General features: G+C 39.4%; 1 protein-coding gene across 2 annotated transcripts in view; it reads left to right on the top strand.

Moving 5' to 3' along the window:
- The window catches only part of DOK7 (docking protein 7), a 112045-nt gene that overhangs the window by 73815 nt on the left and 15926 nt on the right, over window positions 1-22304 (top strand). For both annotated transcript variants that reach the window (XR_012668210.1, XM_048849030.2), the window contains exons 8-10: window positions 8813-8855; window positions 19390-19455; window positions 20513-20584. Coding sequence is in view for 1 of the 2 variants with exons in the window: in XM_048849030.2 (XP_048704987.2) it covers window positions 8813-8855; window positions 19390-19455; window positions 20513-20584 (181 nt within the window). In the remaining variant the exon portion in view is untranslated. The remainder of the gene's footprint in view (window positions 1-8812; window positions 8856-19389; window positions 19456-20512; window positions 20585-22304) is intronic.

The raw sequence follows: 22304 nt of genomic DNA, 5'->3' as shown, positions 1-22304 counted from the left end.
ACTTAGTATTTTTTTAGGGTTGTCTAGTTTCTTTTGAGAGTTCTGAACACTTAGCATATCACCAACGTTTTTTGTGATATTTTGAAGACTATCAACTGCTTGGTGGTGATACGGAAAAGCTTGGTGTCTCAGAAATTTGTCTCAAGCCTTGTTCCAGTCAGAGAATCCAGACTCTGGGAAAGCGTCATCTGTCTACTTAGTCAAAAGTAGTTTATACTTAAAAGTTGTACAACGGTAGAAACAAAGTACACTGTCACTAGTCTCAGAATAATGGAGCCATTGAAAATCATCAAAGCAGGATGAACAGAAAGAATGGCTTGCTTATCCAAAGTTGTGCACAGTTAATTACTTAAGTCATCGTGGCTGAGGGGTCTCAGAAATGCTAAAAGTATCAGGGAGCTGACATTTGGTTCCTATACAGGTGATGTTGGAGACATTTGATTACTATGACCAGCAGAAGCTGATTCACTTATTGGAAGGGTAGTTTTCCTGTTTTTAATCAGCCATGTTTTAAATGATTTCATTTTAGCACCTTGAAAATATACTTTTGGTTTTTGTACTCCATTTAATCACTACCATGTTTTTGGGGGGCTAGGGTTAAAAAATACATTGTCTATCCTCCTGCAGGCCTGATGTTGGACCATGCAACAGTTCTATTGCCAATCTGTGCCTAAGTAAGGCGTAACCTGTGCAGCAGTACTAATTAATGGTGGATTGGGTACCATTGCACTCATCAATACTTTCCACCTTGTATTTATGTATGAAATTCTTCGCACCAAGCAGAATTAATCTCTGACTAGAGCTGGTTGGGAATTTACCACCAGGATGCGGGAAAGCCAGGTTCAAGTCTCTGATCTGCCTGATGTAGGCAAGGGACTTGACCGTGGGTCTCTCGCATTGTGAGTGTCCTAACCATCCAGCTACAGAGCCAGTCTCCGGCTGGCTCAATCTCTCCTGGTGGAGCTGTTCTACTATGTATAACTAATTAAATATTCACTGGCCCAACGTGTAAGTCCCTAGTCTCAGTCAGGCAGAGGAGGGACTTGGGAGTATGGTTCTCTCATATCCCAGATGAGTGCCCTAACCACTAAGCTATTGGCTATTTTGAAGTTGGCTCTTCCTGTTTTTTTTTAAATATAGAAAGGTTTCAACTTTGTCCCAATGTGGAACCTAATGCCAAAAACCTCAACATTTTTCACAAAATGGAATTCTTGTTTTCCAGACAAGACTGGGTGCCATCCTACTGAGCAATCACAATCTTCTATCTGGTAGCTTTCAAGATCAGTTTTTCATGTCAGTTGCTATAAATTTCTTCATTTTGCACATAATATGAGAGCCTATCTGGAATATAAATCCTCATGTAGCAAGGCTTATGCCAACAGAGAACTATTGTGGGGGAGGGGCTATAAAGAAACTTTCCTTGTACACAGGTTATTTTTGCATCGTCACTGAAGCATGTGGGGCTAGCCACTGTCAGAGTTAGGATACCACATTATATGAACATTCGTGTGACCCAGTGTGTCAGTTCTGTGTTCCTGTGCATATGGCCCTGAATTAGGAACTCTGGTTCCAATTCATCCAGTAATAGCATGGACATGTAGTGGGGTGTGGTGGCTGCAGAGAGATTGTTGTGGCTCCCTTATCCCTGGCTGCTTGGCCCAGGTGGAAGTTAAAGCAACAGGGAATCTATTCTAATTTCTGAGCTTTTATCACCGGGGATCAGGCATAGTGGAACCTGGCTTCACCACATTCCTGGCACAGCCACCGCCCACCCAGCCCCAAACAGGTTCCCTTCTCCCCTTATTATACTGAGGAGGTGGGGGACAACTGGCCTAGGAAGTGGCGATGCCACCTACATCAGTCTAAAGCTGTCAGAAATTTCCCTATGCAGGGAAATTCTCCAGTACAAATATCCAGTTGGTTTAAGCTTGCTGTGTGCCATTTTATTTGGTGGAGTAGAGAACCTGGGCTGTTGAGCCTTATCCTGCATCTACTGAAGTGAAAGACAAAGCTCCCATTAACTTTAGCAGTGCAGGATCGGGGCTGTATGAAGTGATACATGTGATGAGATCAATTGTTGTATATTAATATTTCAGTAGTTTGGAAATGAGGTTGTAGGCCTGTTAAGAAAGGAAAAGCTGCACATTCTACATGTGACAGTGTTCCTGACTGGCTTATAGTTTTAAGTGAAATCTGGTTAAGTAAATCAGTAGTTTAATAGGATTTAAAGTGGACAAATACCATCTTAATATAAACTGGATGAACGCGCTGCTATGGAATAGGCACATTTAAAAGCATCCTTTTTTGGGCCATAAAAAATCTTGTGCCATGGTCCTGATTTGCAAACATGGAAATGCATGCCACAGTTAGGTTACGCTTAGTCGGGGGTAACCGAGCTAATCTGCGAATAATGATCCAGTGTATCCACCTAGTAGGTCCTTCTGACATCTATCATTGAACCCTACCCAAGATATTTGAAAGTAGAACATCAAAAATGAATGTCATCTGACAGCAACCAGATCCCTACCAGGGTTAAAATAGCCTTGGACATGAAGTTCATGATGTGCAATACGCAAATGGTACATATCCGTTTACTGTGGGTGTTGTAATGGTGAGGTTGTTTGAACTAAGTCCATGCATTACATTATTTCAATACCCAGCTCCTGGGTCATAGATAAAAAAGCCTGCATTAGAAAGCTGCTTCACCTAAATTATTTCATGAGTCATAGCAGAATGGTTGGATTTATGCATAAACTTTGTCCACGCTTCATACCATACATAACAAAGATACACATAATTTAAGTTAGGTAAATTATCTTCTTGCTGCTTTGACTCAATTATAATTTACAGATCTATACTATGCACCTCTTTATATTTTTCATTTTGTATTTGAGAATGTTGTGTTACATTTGTAAATTTATGCAATAATCTGAAAATGGTGCAGACAGACAGAACCCTTTTTTTGTTTCCTTACACCCCCGCCCCGCCAACTTTTGTATACTACTTACGGGTCTGACAATGTTGTCATTACTGTGGCAAAAGTCATAGTGACTGAGTGGAATTTTTTCCCTAAATAAGGATTGTAGGCTATGGCCAAAAGATGTAGAAACAGCAAAATATGGCATATTGCATAAAAGGATGGACAATGCAATTCTGTTTGAGTATGGCACTTTTCTGCAAAGTTACTCAGTAAAAATGTCATAATGGAGTTCAATGTTGGCTGTTTTTCAGTGATTATCTAGTTATTCAGTCTACCAATTCTATAATTTTTTTACCTGTCTAGTTGTATCTCATTATATCTTATTCCACCTAGTATCTAATCTTATCTATCTTAATCTGGTCCAGATATTCAAATCTAGCTAATCTAATTTAACTGTATATCTAAAATCTTATCTAATTTTACCTAATCTTTTCTAATTAACCATTTCTATCTTTATATCTACCTATTGTAATCTAAATATTCTACTTTAATTATATATCTAAAAATCGTATTTATTTGATTTTCTCTGTATAATTTTTCCTGTCTATCTAATCTGTCTGCCCATTTGCAACACACTCCTCATGGTAACTGAATGTTTTCATTATTATTATTATTATTATTATTTTATTCAGTATTTGTATTGTAATAGCACCTCGCAGCCCCATTGTGCTAGGCACTGTACAAAAAGGTAAAAAGGGATGATCTGAGGCTTTTAATTATTTCCATATCAAATTAGCTCAGTTTACAAGTATAAAGGTGGTTTTCTGAACTGCTAGGAATGCAAGCTCATCCTTACATCTGAAAATCAAGCTGAATTCTTTCTAGCTCTCACATCAGCAACCCTAACAATTCTGCAAATGAAATTTAATTAACAATTCTATGGATGGTGCATGAGCCAACAAAGAATCCTACTCATTCTCCTGTAGGTGTTAAGCTTCTGCAGTGCTGACAGGACTAAAAAGGAGCAAAATCTTATTTTTGTCAGTTAAGTGAGTAGTTATGACTTTAAATACATACAGGGAGCAGAGCTGTTGAGTTAGAAGGTGCCAAAGCCACTTTTCAGATGATAACTTCAAGTAAGAAAAACTGAATACATTAATAGTAAACTATTCAGAATATTAGAATACTTTCAGTTTACTACCACCATACCGGCGTCCTACCTCTCACTCAGGACCTGTAATATCTTGCTATCTATTTATATGACTGTACTTTGACAAAACAGTTAAAAGAACACTCTACAGGTTGCTATTTAATTCTGGCCCTTTACACATCCATCCTGTATGCTGAATGAGGAAGGGGCTGTCTCATTTTAACGCAGGGCAGGAAGGGTCCTTGACTTAACCTGTTCTTAAAAACCTCTCAGGATGGGGATTCCACAATCTTCCTTGGAAGCCTATTCCAGCACTAACTATCCTTATTGTTAGAAAGTTTTTTCTAATATCTAACCTAAATCTCCCTTGCTGCTGATAAGCTGATTACGTTTTATCCTACCTTCAGTGGACATGGTGAGCAATTGATCACCATCCTCTTTAAAATATCCCTTAACATATTTTAAGACTGTTATTAGGTCTCTCTCCCCGCCTCCCCCCCCCCAGTCGTCTTTTCTCAAGGCTACACATGTCCAATTTTTTACTTTCCTCATACGTCAGTTTTTCTAAAGCTTTTCTCATTTTTGTTGATTTACTCTGGCTTCTCTCCAATTTGCCCACATCTTTCTTAAAGTGTAGCACCCAAAACGAGGACACAGTATTCCAGCTGAGCCCTCACCAATGCTGAGTAGAGTGGGACAGTTACCTCCCATATCTTATAAATGACACTTCTTTTATACATCCGACAATATAAAACTGAAAAACTAAAACTACTGCCTAGCCAGTTATTCCCCATCTTGTATTTGTAAATTTGATTGTTCTGTCTTAAGTGTAGTACTTTACACTTATCTTTATTGGATTTCATCTTGTTGATTTCAGATCAATTCTCCAATTTGTCCAGGTTGTTTTGACTTCTAATCCTGTCCTCTAAAGTGCTTGCAACCACCCCATTTTGGCATTATCCACAAATTTTATAAGCATAATCTCTCGCTAATGAAAATATTGAATACTACTGGACCCAGGACATACTCTTGCGGGACCCCACTCGATACACCCTCCCAGAGAACCATTGATAACTACTCTTTGAGTACAGTCTTGTGGCAGAGAACCATTGATAACTACTCTTTGAGTACAGTCTTTCAGTCAGTTATTGTAACGAGGCGTTTGCTTTCCCTCGCAACAAATCAGCCAGAGACCCCTTCTGAGTGGAATCACCCGTGCTTTTTATTTTCACTGTCAGCTCCCACCACCTTCTATTTACAGTCTGCTCCAAACCAGCAACCTGCGGGACAGCTAGCTAGCTAACTTCTCCAGCCAGCAGGGATGCACAGCCTTTGGAAGCTCTTCCCTTTTTTTTTTTTTTTTTTTTTTTTTTCTCTCTCTCTCTCTCTCTCTCTCCCCCCCCCCCTTCACTTCCTTCCTGCCTGCCAGCTTTATATAGCCCCCTGGCTAATAAGGCCCGCAGGTGCTTCTCTTCTAGCAATTAGGCATGGCATACTCAGCCAGCCCCAATTAATACTTCTTAATTGGAGCTGGGCTAACAGAGGCCTGGCTCAGGACCTCCTGGCCAGCACCCTGTTACAGTTATGAACCCACTTAATAGTAATTTAATCTAGACCACATTTCTGCAGTTTGCTTATGGGAATGTTGTAGGACTGTGACAAAAGCCTCATTAAAATCAAGGCATATAATGTCTTCAGCTTTCACCTTATCCACTAGGCCAGTATCCCTGTCAAAGAAGGAAATCTCGTTGGTTAAGCATGATTTAGTTCTTGACAAATCCATGTTGGCTATTACATATTACCCTGTTATCCTCTAAGTGCTTACCAATTAATTGTTTAGTAATTTGTTCCAGTATCTTTCCAGGTATTGAAGTTAGGTTGACTGGTCTATAATTCCCTAGGTCCCCTTTGTTCGCCCTTTTAAAGATATGTGCTATGTTTGCCCTTCTCCAGTCCTTTGGGACTTCCCCCATCCTCCATGAGTTATGAAACATAATCACTAATAGTTTGGAGATTGCTTCAGCTAGTTCCTTAAATACTTTAGGGTGAATTTCATCAGACCCTGCCAACCTGAATATATCTAACTTATCTAAATAGTCTTTATCTTTCTCTATTCCGGCTTGTGTTCCATTCTCTTATTGTTAATATTAACTGTGTTAAGTATCTGATCATGATTAAACTTTAATGAAGGCTGAAGCAAAATAGGTGTTAAAAACTTCACCCTTCTTGATATCATAATTCATATGCACAATGGGGAAAAATTAAAGTTGCACTGACAAACTTAAATCTAGCTTTTTCTCACTTTTGAGTGCTTGACTTTGCAAGCTAAATAAAATGTTCTTTGAACACGGGTTTTGTGTATGTAATTATGTAGGGGGTTTTTAAAGGAAAAAGGTAAAAACAAATTAGTATATGTACACAACCCTTCATCATTAGCAGGGTGTGAACCCTAAATCTACAGCACTGTAATCTGTCACTTGAGGTACTGGATTAATTAAATTAACTGGCAGCTACTGTTCTTGTGGTAGCATGGGCCTAGCGTTAGAATATTCACGTTCAGTTTTCCAGAATTTTCCTGAGGAACACAAATGAGAGCTGTGGTGATTGTGAACGTATTATAACCTAGCAACCCTGAGTTGCCATGGGACAAAAGAAAAAAAAAGACACTTCTCTAGCCTCAGGGAGTCACCTCTGCAGAATTAAAATGGAGATGATATAGCTTCTCAAAAATCGTTGCAAGAATCTATTATAATGAAAAAGTTAGGCAACCGAAATATGTCAACGCCCCTTATAATTGTTGATATAATAGATCAACTCCCCTTATAATAGCAACTTTCCTCCCAAAGGAACTCAAAACACTTTTCAGACTTTACATATGCAAAAAAACATTTTACTCACCACTGAAATGCATCCACTTGTAGATTGGCACTCAGTAACTATAGAAATGAACAGGAACACTTGAGTTTAATTTGATCAAATGCTCTTTTCTTTTTCTGAAATGCTGCTAGATTTATCCTTCAGAAATGAAATCTTGGCTCTGCTTCTTTTTATAGGGTGTTTTCTTTCCTTCCAGTGTAAACAATTGCTCATCATCAATCTCCCAAATGTTAAAAAATATAGCAAGCAGGATTACACAAGTAAATATTGAAGCTTTAGATTTCATGACTGTAGTGGAGTCAGTCAACGCCTGAAATTGTCTCCTGTGTGCTCTTCCCACAGGTAGAGGTGGTTTTACATTGCAAATCTAAATACTTGTATCTTGTTGTTTAACATTAAAAGAGCTTGAGCAGAATTCTTTCTACTGTCTAGTTCTTCTTGGAGGAGCATCCTTGTGGGTGCTCCACTATAGGTGTCTAGAAACCCTAAAGTGGAGCATCCACAGGGACAACCCATCTCGAAGAACCTCAATTACCACACAAGATAAGGAACCTTCTCTTCATTCCCTGAACCAATATTCTTTCTTCTTATCTTTAGGGCCCAATCCCACTCCCATCCAAATAGATGGGAGTCTTTCCATTTACTTTAATGGGAGTTGGACCAGGTCCCTAATACTGTATTTATTTATTTTTTACTGAATTTATGTATATAACTTCTGAACAGAGGTAGGCAGTTGAGAATAAGAACTTGAAGGAAGTAAATAAATTGAAAGATTTTTATTGCATGAGTTTGTCCCTGAATTAATGTGTTATCAACCTAAAAAAGCATAAGCAAAGTCTGACATTATATAGGCATTGGAAAAGATATAGGGATGCTAGAGTAAAAATAACAGCCTTTTGAAGATCGCCTAACAGATTGATTACTAGTAAAAACTTGAGCTGTACATCTGCCACAGTGCTTAGATTTTTCTCACAGATAATGAATCATCCCACACAGTTTTCCCGAGTCATCAGTGTTTGGTGCCACACTACACTGTCACCCAGTGGCATATCGCATCATGGTTTTTAGATTTTAAAATAACACATTTTCTTTGTGCATGTTTCCTGCAGGAATTCCATGTGACTTGAATTTCGATGTAGCTAATAATTAATGTGGACAGTTTTATTTTGTTTTCTACTGATTGAGAAAAATTATTTCAGATTTTTTTGGAAGTCTAACTCTGCTTGTGGCGAGGTGAATGTGATCTATTATATTGCATATGGAGAGACTCAAGCACACATACAGCCTTACATTAAACCTGTTACTCTGATTTTATCTAATCTTGAATTAGAGAGTTGAGCTGCTTTTTTCTCACTTAATTCATAATTACATAAGAACATAACATAAGAATGGCCATACTGGGTCAGGCCAAAGGTCCATCCAGCCCAGTATTCTGTCTACTGACAGTGGCCAGTGCCAGGTGCCCCAGAGGGAGTGAACCTAACAGGTAATGATCAAGTGATCTCTCTCCCGCTATCCATCTCCACCCTCTGACAAACAGAGTCTAGGGACACCATTCCTTACCCGTCCTGGCTAATAGCCATTAATGAATAATTAATTCATAATCAGTGCTGAGTTTCAGAGTAGCTGTTTTTGTATGTTTCAAAGCAGTCAAAGTAAAGTTAGTGACCCTTAAAAGTATATTGTAGACATTTCATATAGGTATTGTTTATACATTTTTTCCAGGGTATTTTTGTTGCTGTTCCGGATCTTAAAAAGGCTTTTTTGCGTAACTAAAGACTCCTTCACAATGTTGATTGTACTTTTGTATAACCTTTGTTACATGTAAAGAGAGATTTCATTCTAACCCTTTCTGTTTTGTTTAGGGAACAGCAGTTTTACAGTCTGGAGTCTTACCAGCTCTCCCAGGTAGGAGCCCATTTAGTTGTTTGGTTTGCTAAATATTACTATTTGTAATCCCAATTTGCCAAAAAGGGTGTGTGTGTGGGGGTGCAAATTGAAGGCCAAATCTTGCAGTCTGCGGGATTGTTGACCATGTAAGGACACTACATTCGGGACTGAGTTTCTTTGTGGAAAAGGATTCCCCCTGCGGTTGGCTATTCTAGTGCAGTCTGTATGATTTACATTTTTGTAAAATATATTAAAAATCTGTAGTGTCTTCAACTGCTGTTCAACACAAGACATGGGTTCACAAACTTGAAAAAAGTATTTAATTTAGAGGTAAGGTTGCTCAAGTGCATTTCCTACCAATACAATCAATAAGGTCGGGGTGAATGGTTAAGGCTAAGTAGCATCCAGAGTAAACTCAGCTCACATGACTTCCACTCAAGCCCATTCATATTTCCAGGCAGTCGAAGACTCTTCACCTCCACAACAAGCTTCCTTTCGCTGCGCACATAGAACCATTCATAATGTACACATCCAGGTCCTCTAAATAACATTCAGATGCATAGGGCCAGAACCTCAGCTAGTTTAAATCAGTGCAGCTCCATTGTGGAACTACACTGATTCACAAAAGCTGGAAAAGAAGCTACAAATCTGGCTTACAAGATTAACTATGACCTCAGGTTACTTAGGTAACGACAACGTGTTATATACTTTTGCATGGAAACTATGTCTGTCAGTAAAATATCTTACTCTCCCTAAGGTCTCTGTCTAATTTACCATATTGTTCCAGCACCTTCTCTTTCAGAGAAAGGTATAACACGATCTAATGGCTGGAAGATGAAGCTATACAAATTCAGACTGGAAATAAGGCGTAAATTTTTAAAGGTGAGATAATTAACCATTGGAACAATTTACCAAGGGTGGTGGTGGATTCTCCATCACTAAGTATTTTCAAATCAAGATTGGATGTTTTTCTAAAATACATGTTTTAGGGATTAATTTTGGGGACGTTCTATGGCTTGTGTTATGTAGGTCAGAGTAGATGATCATAATATTCTCTTTTGGCCTTGGAATCTATGAATCGTCTTGGTCTCTGATAAGATTTCATTTTTATTATCTGAAAAGAGTACAGTCAATCTGGGGTATGTAGCACCCCCACATTGTCTTTGGTGAAGACAGTTGCAAAGAAGTTGTATAGCAACTCTGCAACATCCTTATCTTCCTTAACTGCTCCCTTTACTTCCTGGTAGCCCCATGGACCCACTGATTTTGTCCCAGGTTTCCTGCTTCTGATATACATAAAAAACAAAACAAAATTGTGTTTACATATTTGTTTTTCATTTTAAACCATCTATCCTACTTCTTTAACAGCTGGATTTTATGATATCATGAATAGATTGATTCTGGAATGAACAAATCAAACACCAGAAAGTCTTCTAATGAAGATCATTTGTTATTAGGATGATTTGCATTGTGTAAGGAGGAGAAACTTCATTTAGAACCTTATGGCAACTCTTGTCCTCTGTTACTGCAGTACAGTCAGTGGAGTTACTCCAGATTTATACAGGTGTAACAGAAAGCAGAATTTGGATGACTGCTTCTAATTTTGTCCTCTTTCCTTCTAATATTTAGTAATGTTATCCTAAACAAATTAGAGGTCTGCTTTATGATGGAAATGTGTATAAAATAGAACAAATGAAGTTTAAACTAATTAAGGATTAAAATTCAGCAAGGCCTCTTATTTGTAGTTGCAATTTTTAGCTGCAATATTTGGGTCGCCATTATTTCAACTTGCAAAACTATAGGTTCAAATAATAGCACATAGACTACTTACTCCATGATTTTGTGTGCAGAGGAAGTAGTTGTCTAACTACCAGTATTTGCACCTTCAATACTTTGCAGGAGCACAAGATGTAGGTGTAAATTTCAGCTTTGAAAAGGATCACTTGATTGTGGCAACTTGCACTTTTTATCTGGGGTATATCTTCATCTGGCGAGTATTTGTATCTCTAATTGCCTGATTTGTGCCTGCTGTCAAGTAGGTAGAGGTACACGCACACAGATTTGTGCTCACAATTAATGTGCAGATTTCCTGGGAGTATGCTGGGTCAGCAAAAAGGGAGGCCACCCTTCTTGAAAAAATACATCATACTTTTTGGCTTTTTTATATATTACGCACTAGAACATTTTACTTAAGCAAATAAGCATTTTCTTACAGTGATGATACTCAGAAGTAATGGAATAATTCTAATGCATTGCAGGAGGATATAATACAAAGGGCTGGATTGTTACTCTTGTTAGTAGTGCCTTACTCCTTGAGTAGTCACACTGAGATGAATAGGGATACTAAGGGCAGGTCTACACTACAGGGCTAAGTCGACTTAAGTTACAAAACTCCAGCTATGTGAATAACGTAGCTGGAGTCGACATACCTTAGTGGTGTCTACATTGCACTAGGTAGACAGGGGAAACCCTCCTGTCGACTTACCTTACCCTTCTCGTGCCGGTGGAGTAGCAAAGTCAACGGGAGAGTGATCAGCAGTCGATTTAGCGTGTCTTCACTAGACCCGCTAAATCGACACCCTGGTGGATCGATCGTCATGCATCAATCCCCTGGTAAGTGGAGACAAGCCCTAAGAGTATTACTTAACATGAGTAATGGTGTAACAATCTAGCTCCAAGTAATTTAAAAGTCAAATGACAACTTCAACAGAACAAAAACAATAGTGGAATTATTAATGGGATCATAATAATATAAATGCATGTAATGAAGCTGGCAAAAGGAAGAGCATGCTGTGGTTTTGCATCTGAGTATATTTCAACGTGTTATCTTTTAGCAAAGGAAATGTAATCATAATGAGAGTATAATGGCTATATCTACAGGAAATGTTTGCTCATCTAAGCAAAGCAAATCTAACAGTACATTATATAAACCCACTGATGTAGTCCAGAAGATCAAGATGTTCGTGAGATGAAGAATTCTGCCATAATTTTAAAAAAAAGTATGCATAAAGAAAAACCTAGTTGGGATTATAATATTTTTTTGCAGCAGAGAAAGAGAGTCACACAACATTATTATAAATGTGCCACTAAGAAAAATTTCTTTGAAAATTTACAATCTTCTCCCTGTTATCCATCTGAACACAAGGAAAATGGGAAACAGAGGCAAAGCTCTCTTAAAATTTACAATTAAATATCCACTTAGTGAGAAAATAGATCTTTTCTTTAAAGGGTGAGAAGATTTGAAAGTCATTGACACAAGCAAAAATACATGGCAAGAATATTAATTGAAAATGGATCAATGTAATTCACCATCTGACAGAAAGAAGAAGAAATCAGCAGGATAAAGAAAAGTGGGGATTTGAACGCAACTAGTGGGCAAGATATAGAATGTGTGATAAAGATCAGAAAATGCAAGAGTGGCAAAGGAAGGTAAGAACACTTCTATAAAAGTCCAAAACAATCTTTTTTTTTTTAATTATTCCTTCATCTAACTTTTATTTTCTTAGCCTCCTTTGTGATATCTTCATCTCTTCTACTTTTTTATAACTGCATCTTTGGAATTTCTTTTTAAATTCTGTATAAGAAACCCACACAACTTCTTTCTCAGTGTCTCATCTTTATCATTCTCAGATGCTTCCTTTTAAAGTATTGTCTTTGTATTTGCAGACTCATCAAATGTAACTGAACCTAATTTGTGTTGCAATGCTTCGGAAAGTAATACTATCCTGATATCTTGCTTCCTTCATCTTTAATCCAGGTCACGTTGTTCTCCAATCGTATTTCAAAGAATTGTATCAGGCTTAGGGAGCCCCATTAGAGCTTGCCCACATTTCTTTATTACTTATATTTTTTTATCTCCGTTTTCATCCCCTGCCTTTCATTTGCTGGTGCCAAACTAAAGACCGTCTCTGACCAGGAGTTTTGAGAAAAATCACTTAATTTGAGGTAACTGATCTAATGAATTGGCCAAATAGGCCATGCACACGAAAAGCCATGGTGCAAGCTGTACACATTCACGTGTATAATTTGTGCGTGTAACTGCATGCACAATTCTGTTACCTGAACATGCAGCAACCCAATTACTCACATGCCTATTTCTCTGTGCATCTTAATCCTCAATTTACATAAACAATTGCCTGAACTATGCACATAAATACCTTGCACAAATGCAAAGACATCTTTGCAGTGCCATGACATTCTATGTGCTCTATAAAACATTTCTCTTGCTAATCACTTCAGTTTTGAATGAACAACTGAAGTTACATGTTCAGCTACCAGTGGCATGAACACAATAGGTTAAATATTTCTCAGCTTAAAAGAAATGTGTTTAATTCTAATATCAACTCAAACATGCTGTGGAAAAAGTGTTCACAAATATGTCAGTGAATAACACTTTTGTTTAAATGTTTTTCAAGAACTGCTACTAAGTGCAAAATAACCTGGTGAAATTAATAATTTAATTCTGTTTTAAAATCATGTGTTGTATCTGTCTTAAAAACTTCAGCAAGGCTGAACAGAGTGAGATGGAAGTAGACTCCCTGGAAAACTTGGTTCTGCTGGATTTGCAGGACTAAGATATCCTGAGCTCCATTATGGCATTGTGATAGTATCTATGGGAGGAGCTGGAATGGAGCTGTTCCCTGTAGGTATGTGTGCTCAAGTAAGCACGATGCCTTCAGGAGCCAGTAGTACCACCACAGAACCAGCTTTGAAGAAGGAAGTCCCTTCTGATTAGGGGAAGCTCTGCTGGCAAGTGCTTGAAAAGGATAGGCCAATATTCCCTCCACCTCCCCATCCTTTGCAACAACTAGCACCATTGGTGACTCTAGCCTTGCACAGGACCTATGTATTGGGACAAAGTTGTGGTGGCCTCACAGTTTCTACCACCACTTTTTGCACTCACAGGAGTCAGACAGAATTTTGCCTTCATTTTTTAATTGCCTGTGCAAAATCAGGACCTTAATTAGAATCGTAGCAGATAATCCCCCCCTAAAGCAGTGAACCTGAATATAATTAGGCGTCATCATCATTAAAACTTTTCATTTCTTGTGCATGCAGTTCCTTTTTTTTATCTTTCAAATGTTAGGTATCATCTGCATCACAACAGAGCTTTCTCCACGTGACAACTTCTTTGCTTGTTATACAAAAGCTGCATAAAGCTTGACTTGGAAATGTTCTGGAGGATGAATAAAGGAATATAGGCAAAACAGTGCCATGGAATGGAATGCACTGAAATGTCAGGATGCTAATTATGAACATGGTATCTTGGTTAAATTGTTGTTATGTAGATAAAGAACGGAAGAGAGAAACCCAAGACAGCTTAAAGTGATATATATAACAGAGAGGGAATGGGTGCTGAAATTAAACCAAACTATCTGGTAATTTAGCTCTTATGAAGAAGAAGAAGAAGAAGAGGCTTTTTAGGAGCACATCTCTTTTACTGCAGAACTGTTCAGCCTCGTTCCCCTCTCCTGAAGCTAGTTACTGTTGTACCTTCATTGATTTCAGGGGGGTTATTCCTGACTTAGATCACTGCAAGAGAAGAATCCGCGCCATGGTGACTTGGTGGCCACTGACAAGGCTGAAGGTAATTTATAATTCATGAAAGCATGGCAGGAAATTTATCATCAGTCCTTGAGGTGGGGGAAAGATAAAGTAGATTGTAATATTTTATTGGACCAAAAAAGGATTATATTTTGAACATTGTCCACAGTTAATATGTCATCCTTGGCGGTGATAGAGATTTTAATATAGCAGAGTTTTTATGATGAGAAATTGACTAATAATAAATAGTCTTCTGTCATATGACTTACTCTTGCTTGACTGTACTGAATCTTATGAGCACACAATTAAAATTCCTTTAGAAAAAAGGAAATGAGCTCAGAAAAAGTGTAGATAAACTGGTACAGAATTTTAATCAGTTTATATATTTTATTTAAGGGCTAAATCTTGGCCTGAGTGCACATCTGAATAATGGGATCTGTGCTGGGGCAAGAAGGGAAGGAATTCTTCCTATAACACTATGGGCACTTGCAGAATCACTCAGTGGCTGCTATTTCCTCTTCAGAGTGGAAGTAGAGCCCATGGGTCCTAGTCCCTGCTCCATGGGAGTCAAAGGGTGATGGAGCTGTGACTACACAAATAAGATGCTCTAGTATTCTCCTGCTTCTATTCCTCGCCTGCCCCAGCTCCCCTAGCGCTGAGAAGCAGGGAGCCTGCAGATCTCAACTCTGTGGTGAACACAGATGCAGACTCTTGTGTGCCAGCATGGTGTGGGTGCCAGGGTTTTTCCTTTAAGGAAATCCATTCTCATGACCTTCATCTTTGGCCTACACAGATCCTGGACTTGGGGTGCATCAACATGTTTACAGCAGACACATCTAATACACGTTTGAAAATACATCTGTCAAACAGTGCCCATAAGGAGAGGCACCCGAGATAGGAAACTGAAAATGCCAGCCTTGGCACCTTCCAACCTTTAAGGACAGAAGGACTGGACCTGAGAGGGTTAATCAGCATGGGGAATTTTATATTCTTTATATGTCATAGGGACCCCTGCCTGGCTCTTCCTGGCGCCACAAAGAATCATAAACTGTTGTGACAAAGTTCGTCCTCTACCTTGGTGGGTCCTGCGCTTATTGGCGGATTTGCTTGCCTCAGAGATTCACGGCAGCCCTCAGTTAGGCCACTCTCATGGCTCATATCTGACGTTCACTCAGATAACCTCATCACTGGCCAGCATGGGGAAAAAGAGAATAACCACCCACGCAGTCTCTGCTGATCCACCATGTAGGTTGGGGAACAGCCCAGAGACCTCCCCTTTGGTGGAACCCACAATCCAGGTCAGCTCCTCCTGTGTCTGATCAGGAGTTGGGAGGTTTGGGGGGAACCCGGGGCCGCCCTCTACTCCGCGTTCCAGCCCAGCCAGCCTGTCCTAATTGATTCTAGCAGCTTCTTCTTAATTGGCTCCAGGTGTCGTAATTAGCCTGCCTGCCAAAACTGGTTCCAGCAAGTTCCTGCTTGTTCTGGAACTGCCCCTGTCACCTAACCCAGGGAAAAAGGATCTACTTAATCTGGGACTAATATATATGCCTTCTATCACGCTTCTGTAGCCATCTGGCCTGACCCTGTCACACAGTTTAGACAATATCATGACTATGGGGTGCCCTTAAAAATGTGTACGGTTTTGAAAGATTCTATCCTATCTGTAGAAATTCCCCATTATAAAGACGGGGAATATTTCAGAGTATGGCAAGATCTCTTCAGAAACAGTAGAAATGTTTGTAGATGTCCGCGGATTTGTGCACCATAGTTAAACACTATTTGTCACATAAATAAGGTGTGAAATCACTTTAAAATAGCAGAAAGATACATGCAGGGGAGATCTTATAAATGAATTACAGCACCAGCAAGTCTTCTGATATGTTTCGATAAAAACAAACACGCCCAAAGTTTCCCCCATCGTCAAACAGTCACAATGGCACAATGCTTTGGATACTCTATTATGTAAGATAACATCTCTCTTCAAAGAAAGAGATGAAAGAATTTGCATCTAATTAAGTGATGTGCTGAGCAGATTTAGGTGCCTCATCTAGTTTTAATGAAGCAAGTAACACAACTTTATCGCAGAACTTAAACTATTTTCCTTTTCTGTAGGTAATGACTTTTCCAGACAATCAGGCAGTCTAGACATTCAGACCTTGTTGCCAACGTTGTGAATGCAAACAAGGAGCTTGTGCACGTAAGCGCTTGTTTAACATGTGCACATTCCTATTAGTGGCCATCACATAGGTGGCAAAGTTTGAAAATTTAACTCGTAAGGCTCAGTTTATAATGTTTGTACTTGAACCTCCATAATCTCTCATTTTGTTTTTATGAGATTTTTACGCATTATCTACTTAACTGCATACATAGCAAAACATTCTGACCATTGAAGAGTCGGCATAAAGGACTGACTACTGACATGAAGCTACAAGCAGGTCAGCTGGCCATTTCAAGTGTTGATTCTTTTTGTCATAGCTGCAGGAGCTATGTGAGTGCAATTCTATGGATAGAATGTATGTGGACTTGATTTTCACAAGAAAAATGCCTTGGAAGGGTACCAATTCTTTGCTCCATATTGAACATTTTTTTCCTCTTAGCATGAGAAGTAAAATGTAAACAGTTTTATAAATGAGTTAATGCATTTGAACACAGGGCATGGCAGAGTCAGCCATGCTAAAAATGGACATCACCAAGAACTGTAAAAACCCCCCAAAAACACATCATATGAAGTCGCTTGGCAGAAGAGCTTGGAGAGGGAAAGAGAATGCCTGTCATGGAGATGGGTGCTTCAAATTTTTGAAAATTTACCTTATCAGCCAGCTCCTCTCATTTGCTGCATTATGTATGCTTGTGTCCGTAACAAAGAACAGGACATACCATATGTGTGGTTCTAAAGAAGCAGGAGGACATCACATCCTGTCTCAACAGACAATGTATTTATTTTAATGTTCTCCATTAGCACAAGTAGATGTAATATGGAGTTCAAAGCCACATGAAAAGACTTCACATGAAATTCCACAACATAAGTACGTCAGTCACCAGATTATGTCCAGTGGGTAACATCAACCTGACCATAAATGGATTCAAATATTTAATTTTAATTGTTTATTTTCTCTCTTTGGTTTTTTATTTTACAAATGTCAGGGCAGATTCTCTTCTTCCACAACTCAGAATGTTGCTTAAAAGTCCACCTGCCCTGCTGGATGAATCCTATTGAATTGCACTGAGTTCCTGATTAAACTCACTCAGCTCAGTTTTGTGATGAACAGGAAAATGAAACTTATTACAATGCAGTTAAGAAACATCTGTGTCTGTCTCTCCTAAAAAGTTGAAACTGTCATTTGCATAAAGTTTATTACGTCTCAAAGACGCACAGAGGGGCACATTATAGCCTCTGGGAAGCTAGAGGAGGAAAAAGAAAACCAATCACAATGAAAACATAGCTGGTCATTACCAGGAGGCCAGATTGTGAAACACTTTTTCACTCTAAGGAACATTTACTCATGTGAGTATTTCCAACGAAACCAATGTGCCTGAGTGAATAAGTGCTCACCGGGGTGTATAAGAGCTCTATAAACTGGCCCCATTTGAGGGGTTTTTTTTGTTTTTGTTTTTGTTTTTAAATCCAGTTCCTCAGTATTAGATACTTTTTAAAATGTGTGTTGTGTCCTCTGGTTATAGAGTACATACTTTTGTGTGCACAAGTACTGTAATGCTGAGATTTTTGTCCAGCTGTGTACTTGTGAAGTATTTGTTTACCACCCTCTAATCTGTATTCATATTTGACTTAAATCATCTTTGTGTTGCTTCGATTTAGCATGATTCCTTGGTTATTCAGCTTTGTTTGACAGTTCAATATTGAGAGCCTGTTTATTTTATATAATTTCTTCAAGGTGAGGGTAAGATATGCTTGGCTATTTTTAAACTGTGTCTCTGAAACTCAGTCACTCACCTCTTCAAGGAATCTTCATAATTTTAGGAGGTGATGGTAATTCTACACCAGGTACCAAATGCAGTCTCCTTCTGCCAAACAGCACACAGCGCAGCTGTTCTGTCACCAGTAGTGTGGTATTAAAAAAAGACAATAAAGGGCATAGTCCCCCACCCTTACTTAAATTGAGTAGCACTTACACACACAACGAGCCCCACTGGGATTATTTGTGTAAGTGCAACTCATCATGAGTAATGGTGCCCACAATGAAAAGTGACTCTGTTCTAAATTGCCTAAATAGATGTCATAATAACAGTCTTAACAGGTTATATAACTTGGAAATGGTATAAATCTGATGTATATTTCTACATCTGTACCATACTGAGCAATTCTGGATTGATGGAGAGATGGTCTGGATAATCTACTTTTCATGTTATCTCAGACTCCTGTGATTAAATCAGACAGTAAAGCTCTGAACAATGTTTCATCGGCGCAAGCGAGGGCTGGATCCAAACCCACTGAAGTCAAAGCCTGGCCCTTCCCCACTCTATTTGTTGCTTATTCATTGCATCATGCCTACAATTCGATTGTTTTGGATCAGGTCTGATGAGACATTAATTACAGCACCAAGTTTTGTGGCTAAACTATTCCAAAACCACAGTTAGGGTTGCAGCAGCAGCAATTCACAACTGAAACTTTGGGGGTGATTCTGTCCCTCTTACCCACACTAGGTAGTAGTACCTTACTCTGTGAATAGGCCCATTGATTGGGTGAGTAGGGATGGCAGCTTCTGGCCAGTGGAAACTTTTTGGGGGGATTCTTTGTTCCAAAGAAACAACACAGAAGAATTAATTTATATAACAACAATTACAAGATGAGGATTTCAATGAACTGAAAAAGGGAGCTATTGGAACAAAGACTTCCAATGACAAAAGCAATCTTTTGTTTCTTACCAATGATTTCTTTTTCCAGGGTAATTTATTTGGAAACATTGGCTGTGAATGCGTGGGCACAACAGACAGCTAATCCTAACGAAGGATAGTTTGTATTAATGTGCAGATTTCTCTTTAAAAACAGGTGCTTCTTCTGTCATGGCAGCTTCTGGATCTCTGAAAATACCCAAAGGGCACACTCTGCAAGCTGGTAAGTATAGTGAGTTAAAAGGGGTTGGTGTGTACATAAGTGTGTAACTTTTCCCATAAAATAAAATATTTTAAAAAGTGATATTTAATAGTGATATTTTCCTCTGTCTTATGGCTTATTTTTCCATTCAATTTGTAGATGAATTAATATTTTGTTAGAAATGGCATTGACAGATGGGATAAGTTTAGAAAAGGGAGTGACAGGTGGGATGTGTGCCAAAGCACAGGCACTAATCCTATTCATGTCAGTGAAATGCTGCCAATATTTTAACAAGGGGCTCCCACAAACATTTTCCACCTTAGCCTGTGATAAATCCTATATACTGGCGGTGAGGGCCTTTTAAAATATACGTCACCGTAAAAACAAAGGAGGGAGGAGACAAACAAGGGCAAACAAGCACATTAAGCTGGAATATTTGTAGATGAAAACCTAATGCAAGTATATTGATAGTATAGTATTGCCTTCCTTTTACATAATTTTGATTGGGATGGTGTGTGATTCTGTAGAGGGAGCTGGGGGTATTCTCCCTGGGGTATGTTTTGTAAACACTTGTGATGTGGTGCAACGTGGTCCATTCCAAAGATGACAAATTTCCTGTCAGCAAGCAGAATCATCTCTGGGAGGGATGGCTTAAGCAATTTCCAGGGAAGAGGCGAACTCCATCCCAGTCGGGAAAATCATCCCGCCATTCTGGTGATGGAACTTTAATCAGGGCCTTCCAGGAGGTCCCAAGATCAACCTCCCACCCCTCACTGAAACCTACACTCAAGGCTCGATATTACTCCTACTGCAGTTTATGGTAAAATGCACATTTACGCCAACAGCTCTCAGTTGAGAAGTTTTAAAACTGTGTTAATGTTTATTCCTTGCAGTTGTTCTCATTAGAAAATATGAATGTCTTCTACTTGGCCTGTATTTAGCTCTTCAATTGGTTTTTAGCATTGTTATTTAGATTGTGTCTAAAAACTAAAAGAAAGCAATTGTATACATTATCGTCACCATCCAATTTACTAGCTACAGTGTGACCAAATATGTTGGAAATTTTTCAATGTTCTAGGTCCTAAAGGTGGTTTTGGGTTCATGGCACCACCTGCAGAACTTGGAACTTCTACTGGCCCTGAAGAACCTGGTGAGTAAACAGAACGGCAACCAATTACATCAGAAGGTAGAAGAAAAGGAGGACTTGTGGCACCTTAGAGACTAACAAATTTATTTGAGCATAAGCTTTCGTGAGCTACAGCTCACTTCATCGGATGCATTCAGTGGAAAATACAGTGGGGAGATTTACATACATAGAGAACATAAAACAATGGGTGTTACCATACACACTGTAATGAGAGTGATCACTTAAGATGAGCTATTACCAGCAGGAGAGCGGCGCAGTGAGGGGGTGGGGACCTTTTGTAGTGATAATCAAGGTGGGCCATTTCCAGCAGTTGACAAGAATGTCTGAGGAACAGTGGGGGGTGGGGTGCGGGGAAATAAACAAGGGGAAATAGTTTTACTTTGTGTAATGACACATCCACTCCCAGTCTCTGTTCAAGCTGAAGTTAATTGTATCCAGTTTGCAAATTAATTCCAATTCAGCAGTCTCTCATTGGAGTCTGTTTTTGAAGTTGTTTAGTTGAAGAATTGCAACTTTTAGGTTTGTAATGGAATGACCAAAGAGATTGAAGTGTTCTCCAACTGGTTTTTGAATGTTATAATTCTTGACATCTGATTTGTGTCCATTTATTCTTTTACATAGAGACTGTCCAGTTTGGCCAATGTACATGGCAGAGGGGCATTGCTGGCACATGATGGCATATATCACATTGGTAGATGTGCAGGTGAACGAGCCTCTGATAGTGTGGCTGATGTGATTAGGCCCTGCGATGGTGTCCCCTGAATAGATATGTAGACACAGTTGGCAACGGGCTTTGTTGCAAGGATAGGTTCCTGGGTTAGTGGTTCTGTTGTGTGGTTTGTGGTTGCTGGTGAGTATTTGCTTCAGGTTGGGGGGCTGTCTGTAAGCAAGGACTGGCACAAGAACAAATCCACACAGACACACCCATGGAACCCCAACCTGGGGTATTCTATCTGCTACCCAAAATCCATAAAACTGGAAATCCTGGATGCCCCATCATCTCAGGCATTGGCACCCTGACAGCAGAATTGTCTGGCTATGTAGACTCCCTCCTCAGGCCCTACGCTATCAGCACTCCCAGCTATCTTCGAGACACCACTGACTTCCTGAGGAAACTACAATCCATCAGTGATCTTCCTGAAAACACCATCCTAGCCACTATGGATGCAGAAGCCCTCTACACCAACATTCCACACAAAGATGGACTACAAGCCGTCAGGAACAGTATCCCCGATAATGTCACGGTAAACCTGGTGGCTGAGCTTTGTGACTTTGTCCTTACCCATAACTATTTCACATTTGGGGTCAATGTATACCTTCAAATCAGCGGCACTGCTATGGGTACCCACATGGCCCCACAGTATGCCAACATTTTTATGGCTGACTTAAAATGTTGGCATACTGGGCAAAATGTTGGCATACTGGGCTGGGACCTGGAGTAGAGGGTGGGCCCAGGTTCCCCCAAATCCTCCCAACTCCTGGTCAGACACAGGAGGAGTCAACCTGGACTGTGGGTTCAGAAAAACGGCCAAGCTGAGGGCTGCCGTGAAGCTCCAAGGAGAGCAAATCCACAAATAAGCGCAAGACTCACCAAGGTAGAGCAGGAATTTTGTCACAGTCATTACACAAAGTAAAACTATTTCCCCTTGTTTATTTCCCCCTCCCTCCACCTCCCCACTGTTCCTCAGGCATTCTTGTCAACTACTGGAAATAGCCCACTTTG

Source organism: Caretta caretta, chromosome 4, assembly GCF_965140235.1.
Source record: "Caretta caretta isolate rCarCar2 chromosome 4, rCarCar1.hap1, whole genome shotgun sequence".
NCBI classification, from domain to species: domain Eukaryota; kingdom Metazoa; phylum Chordata; order Testudines; family Cheloniidae; genus Caretta; species Caretta caretta.
Note: the sequence above shows the minus strand (reverse complement) of the source record. Positions and strands in the feature narration are given on the sequence as shown.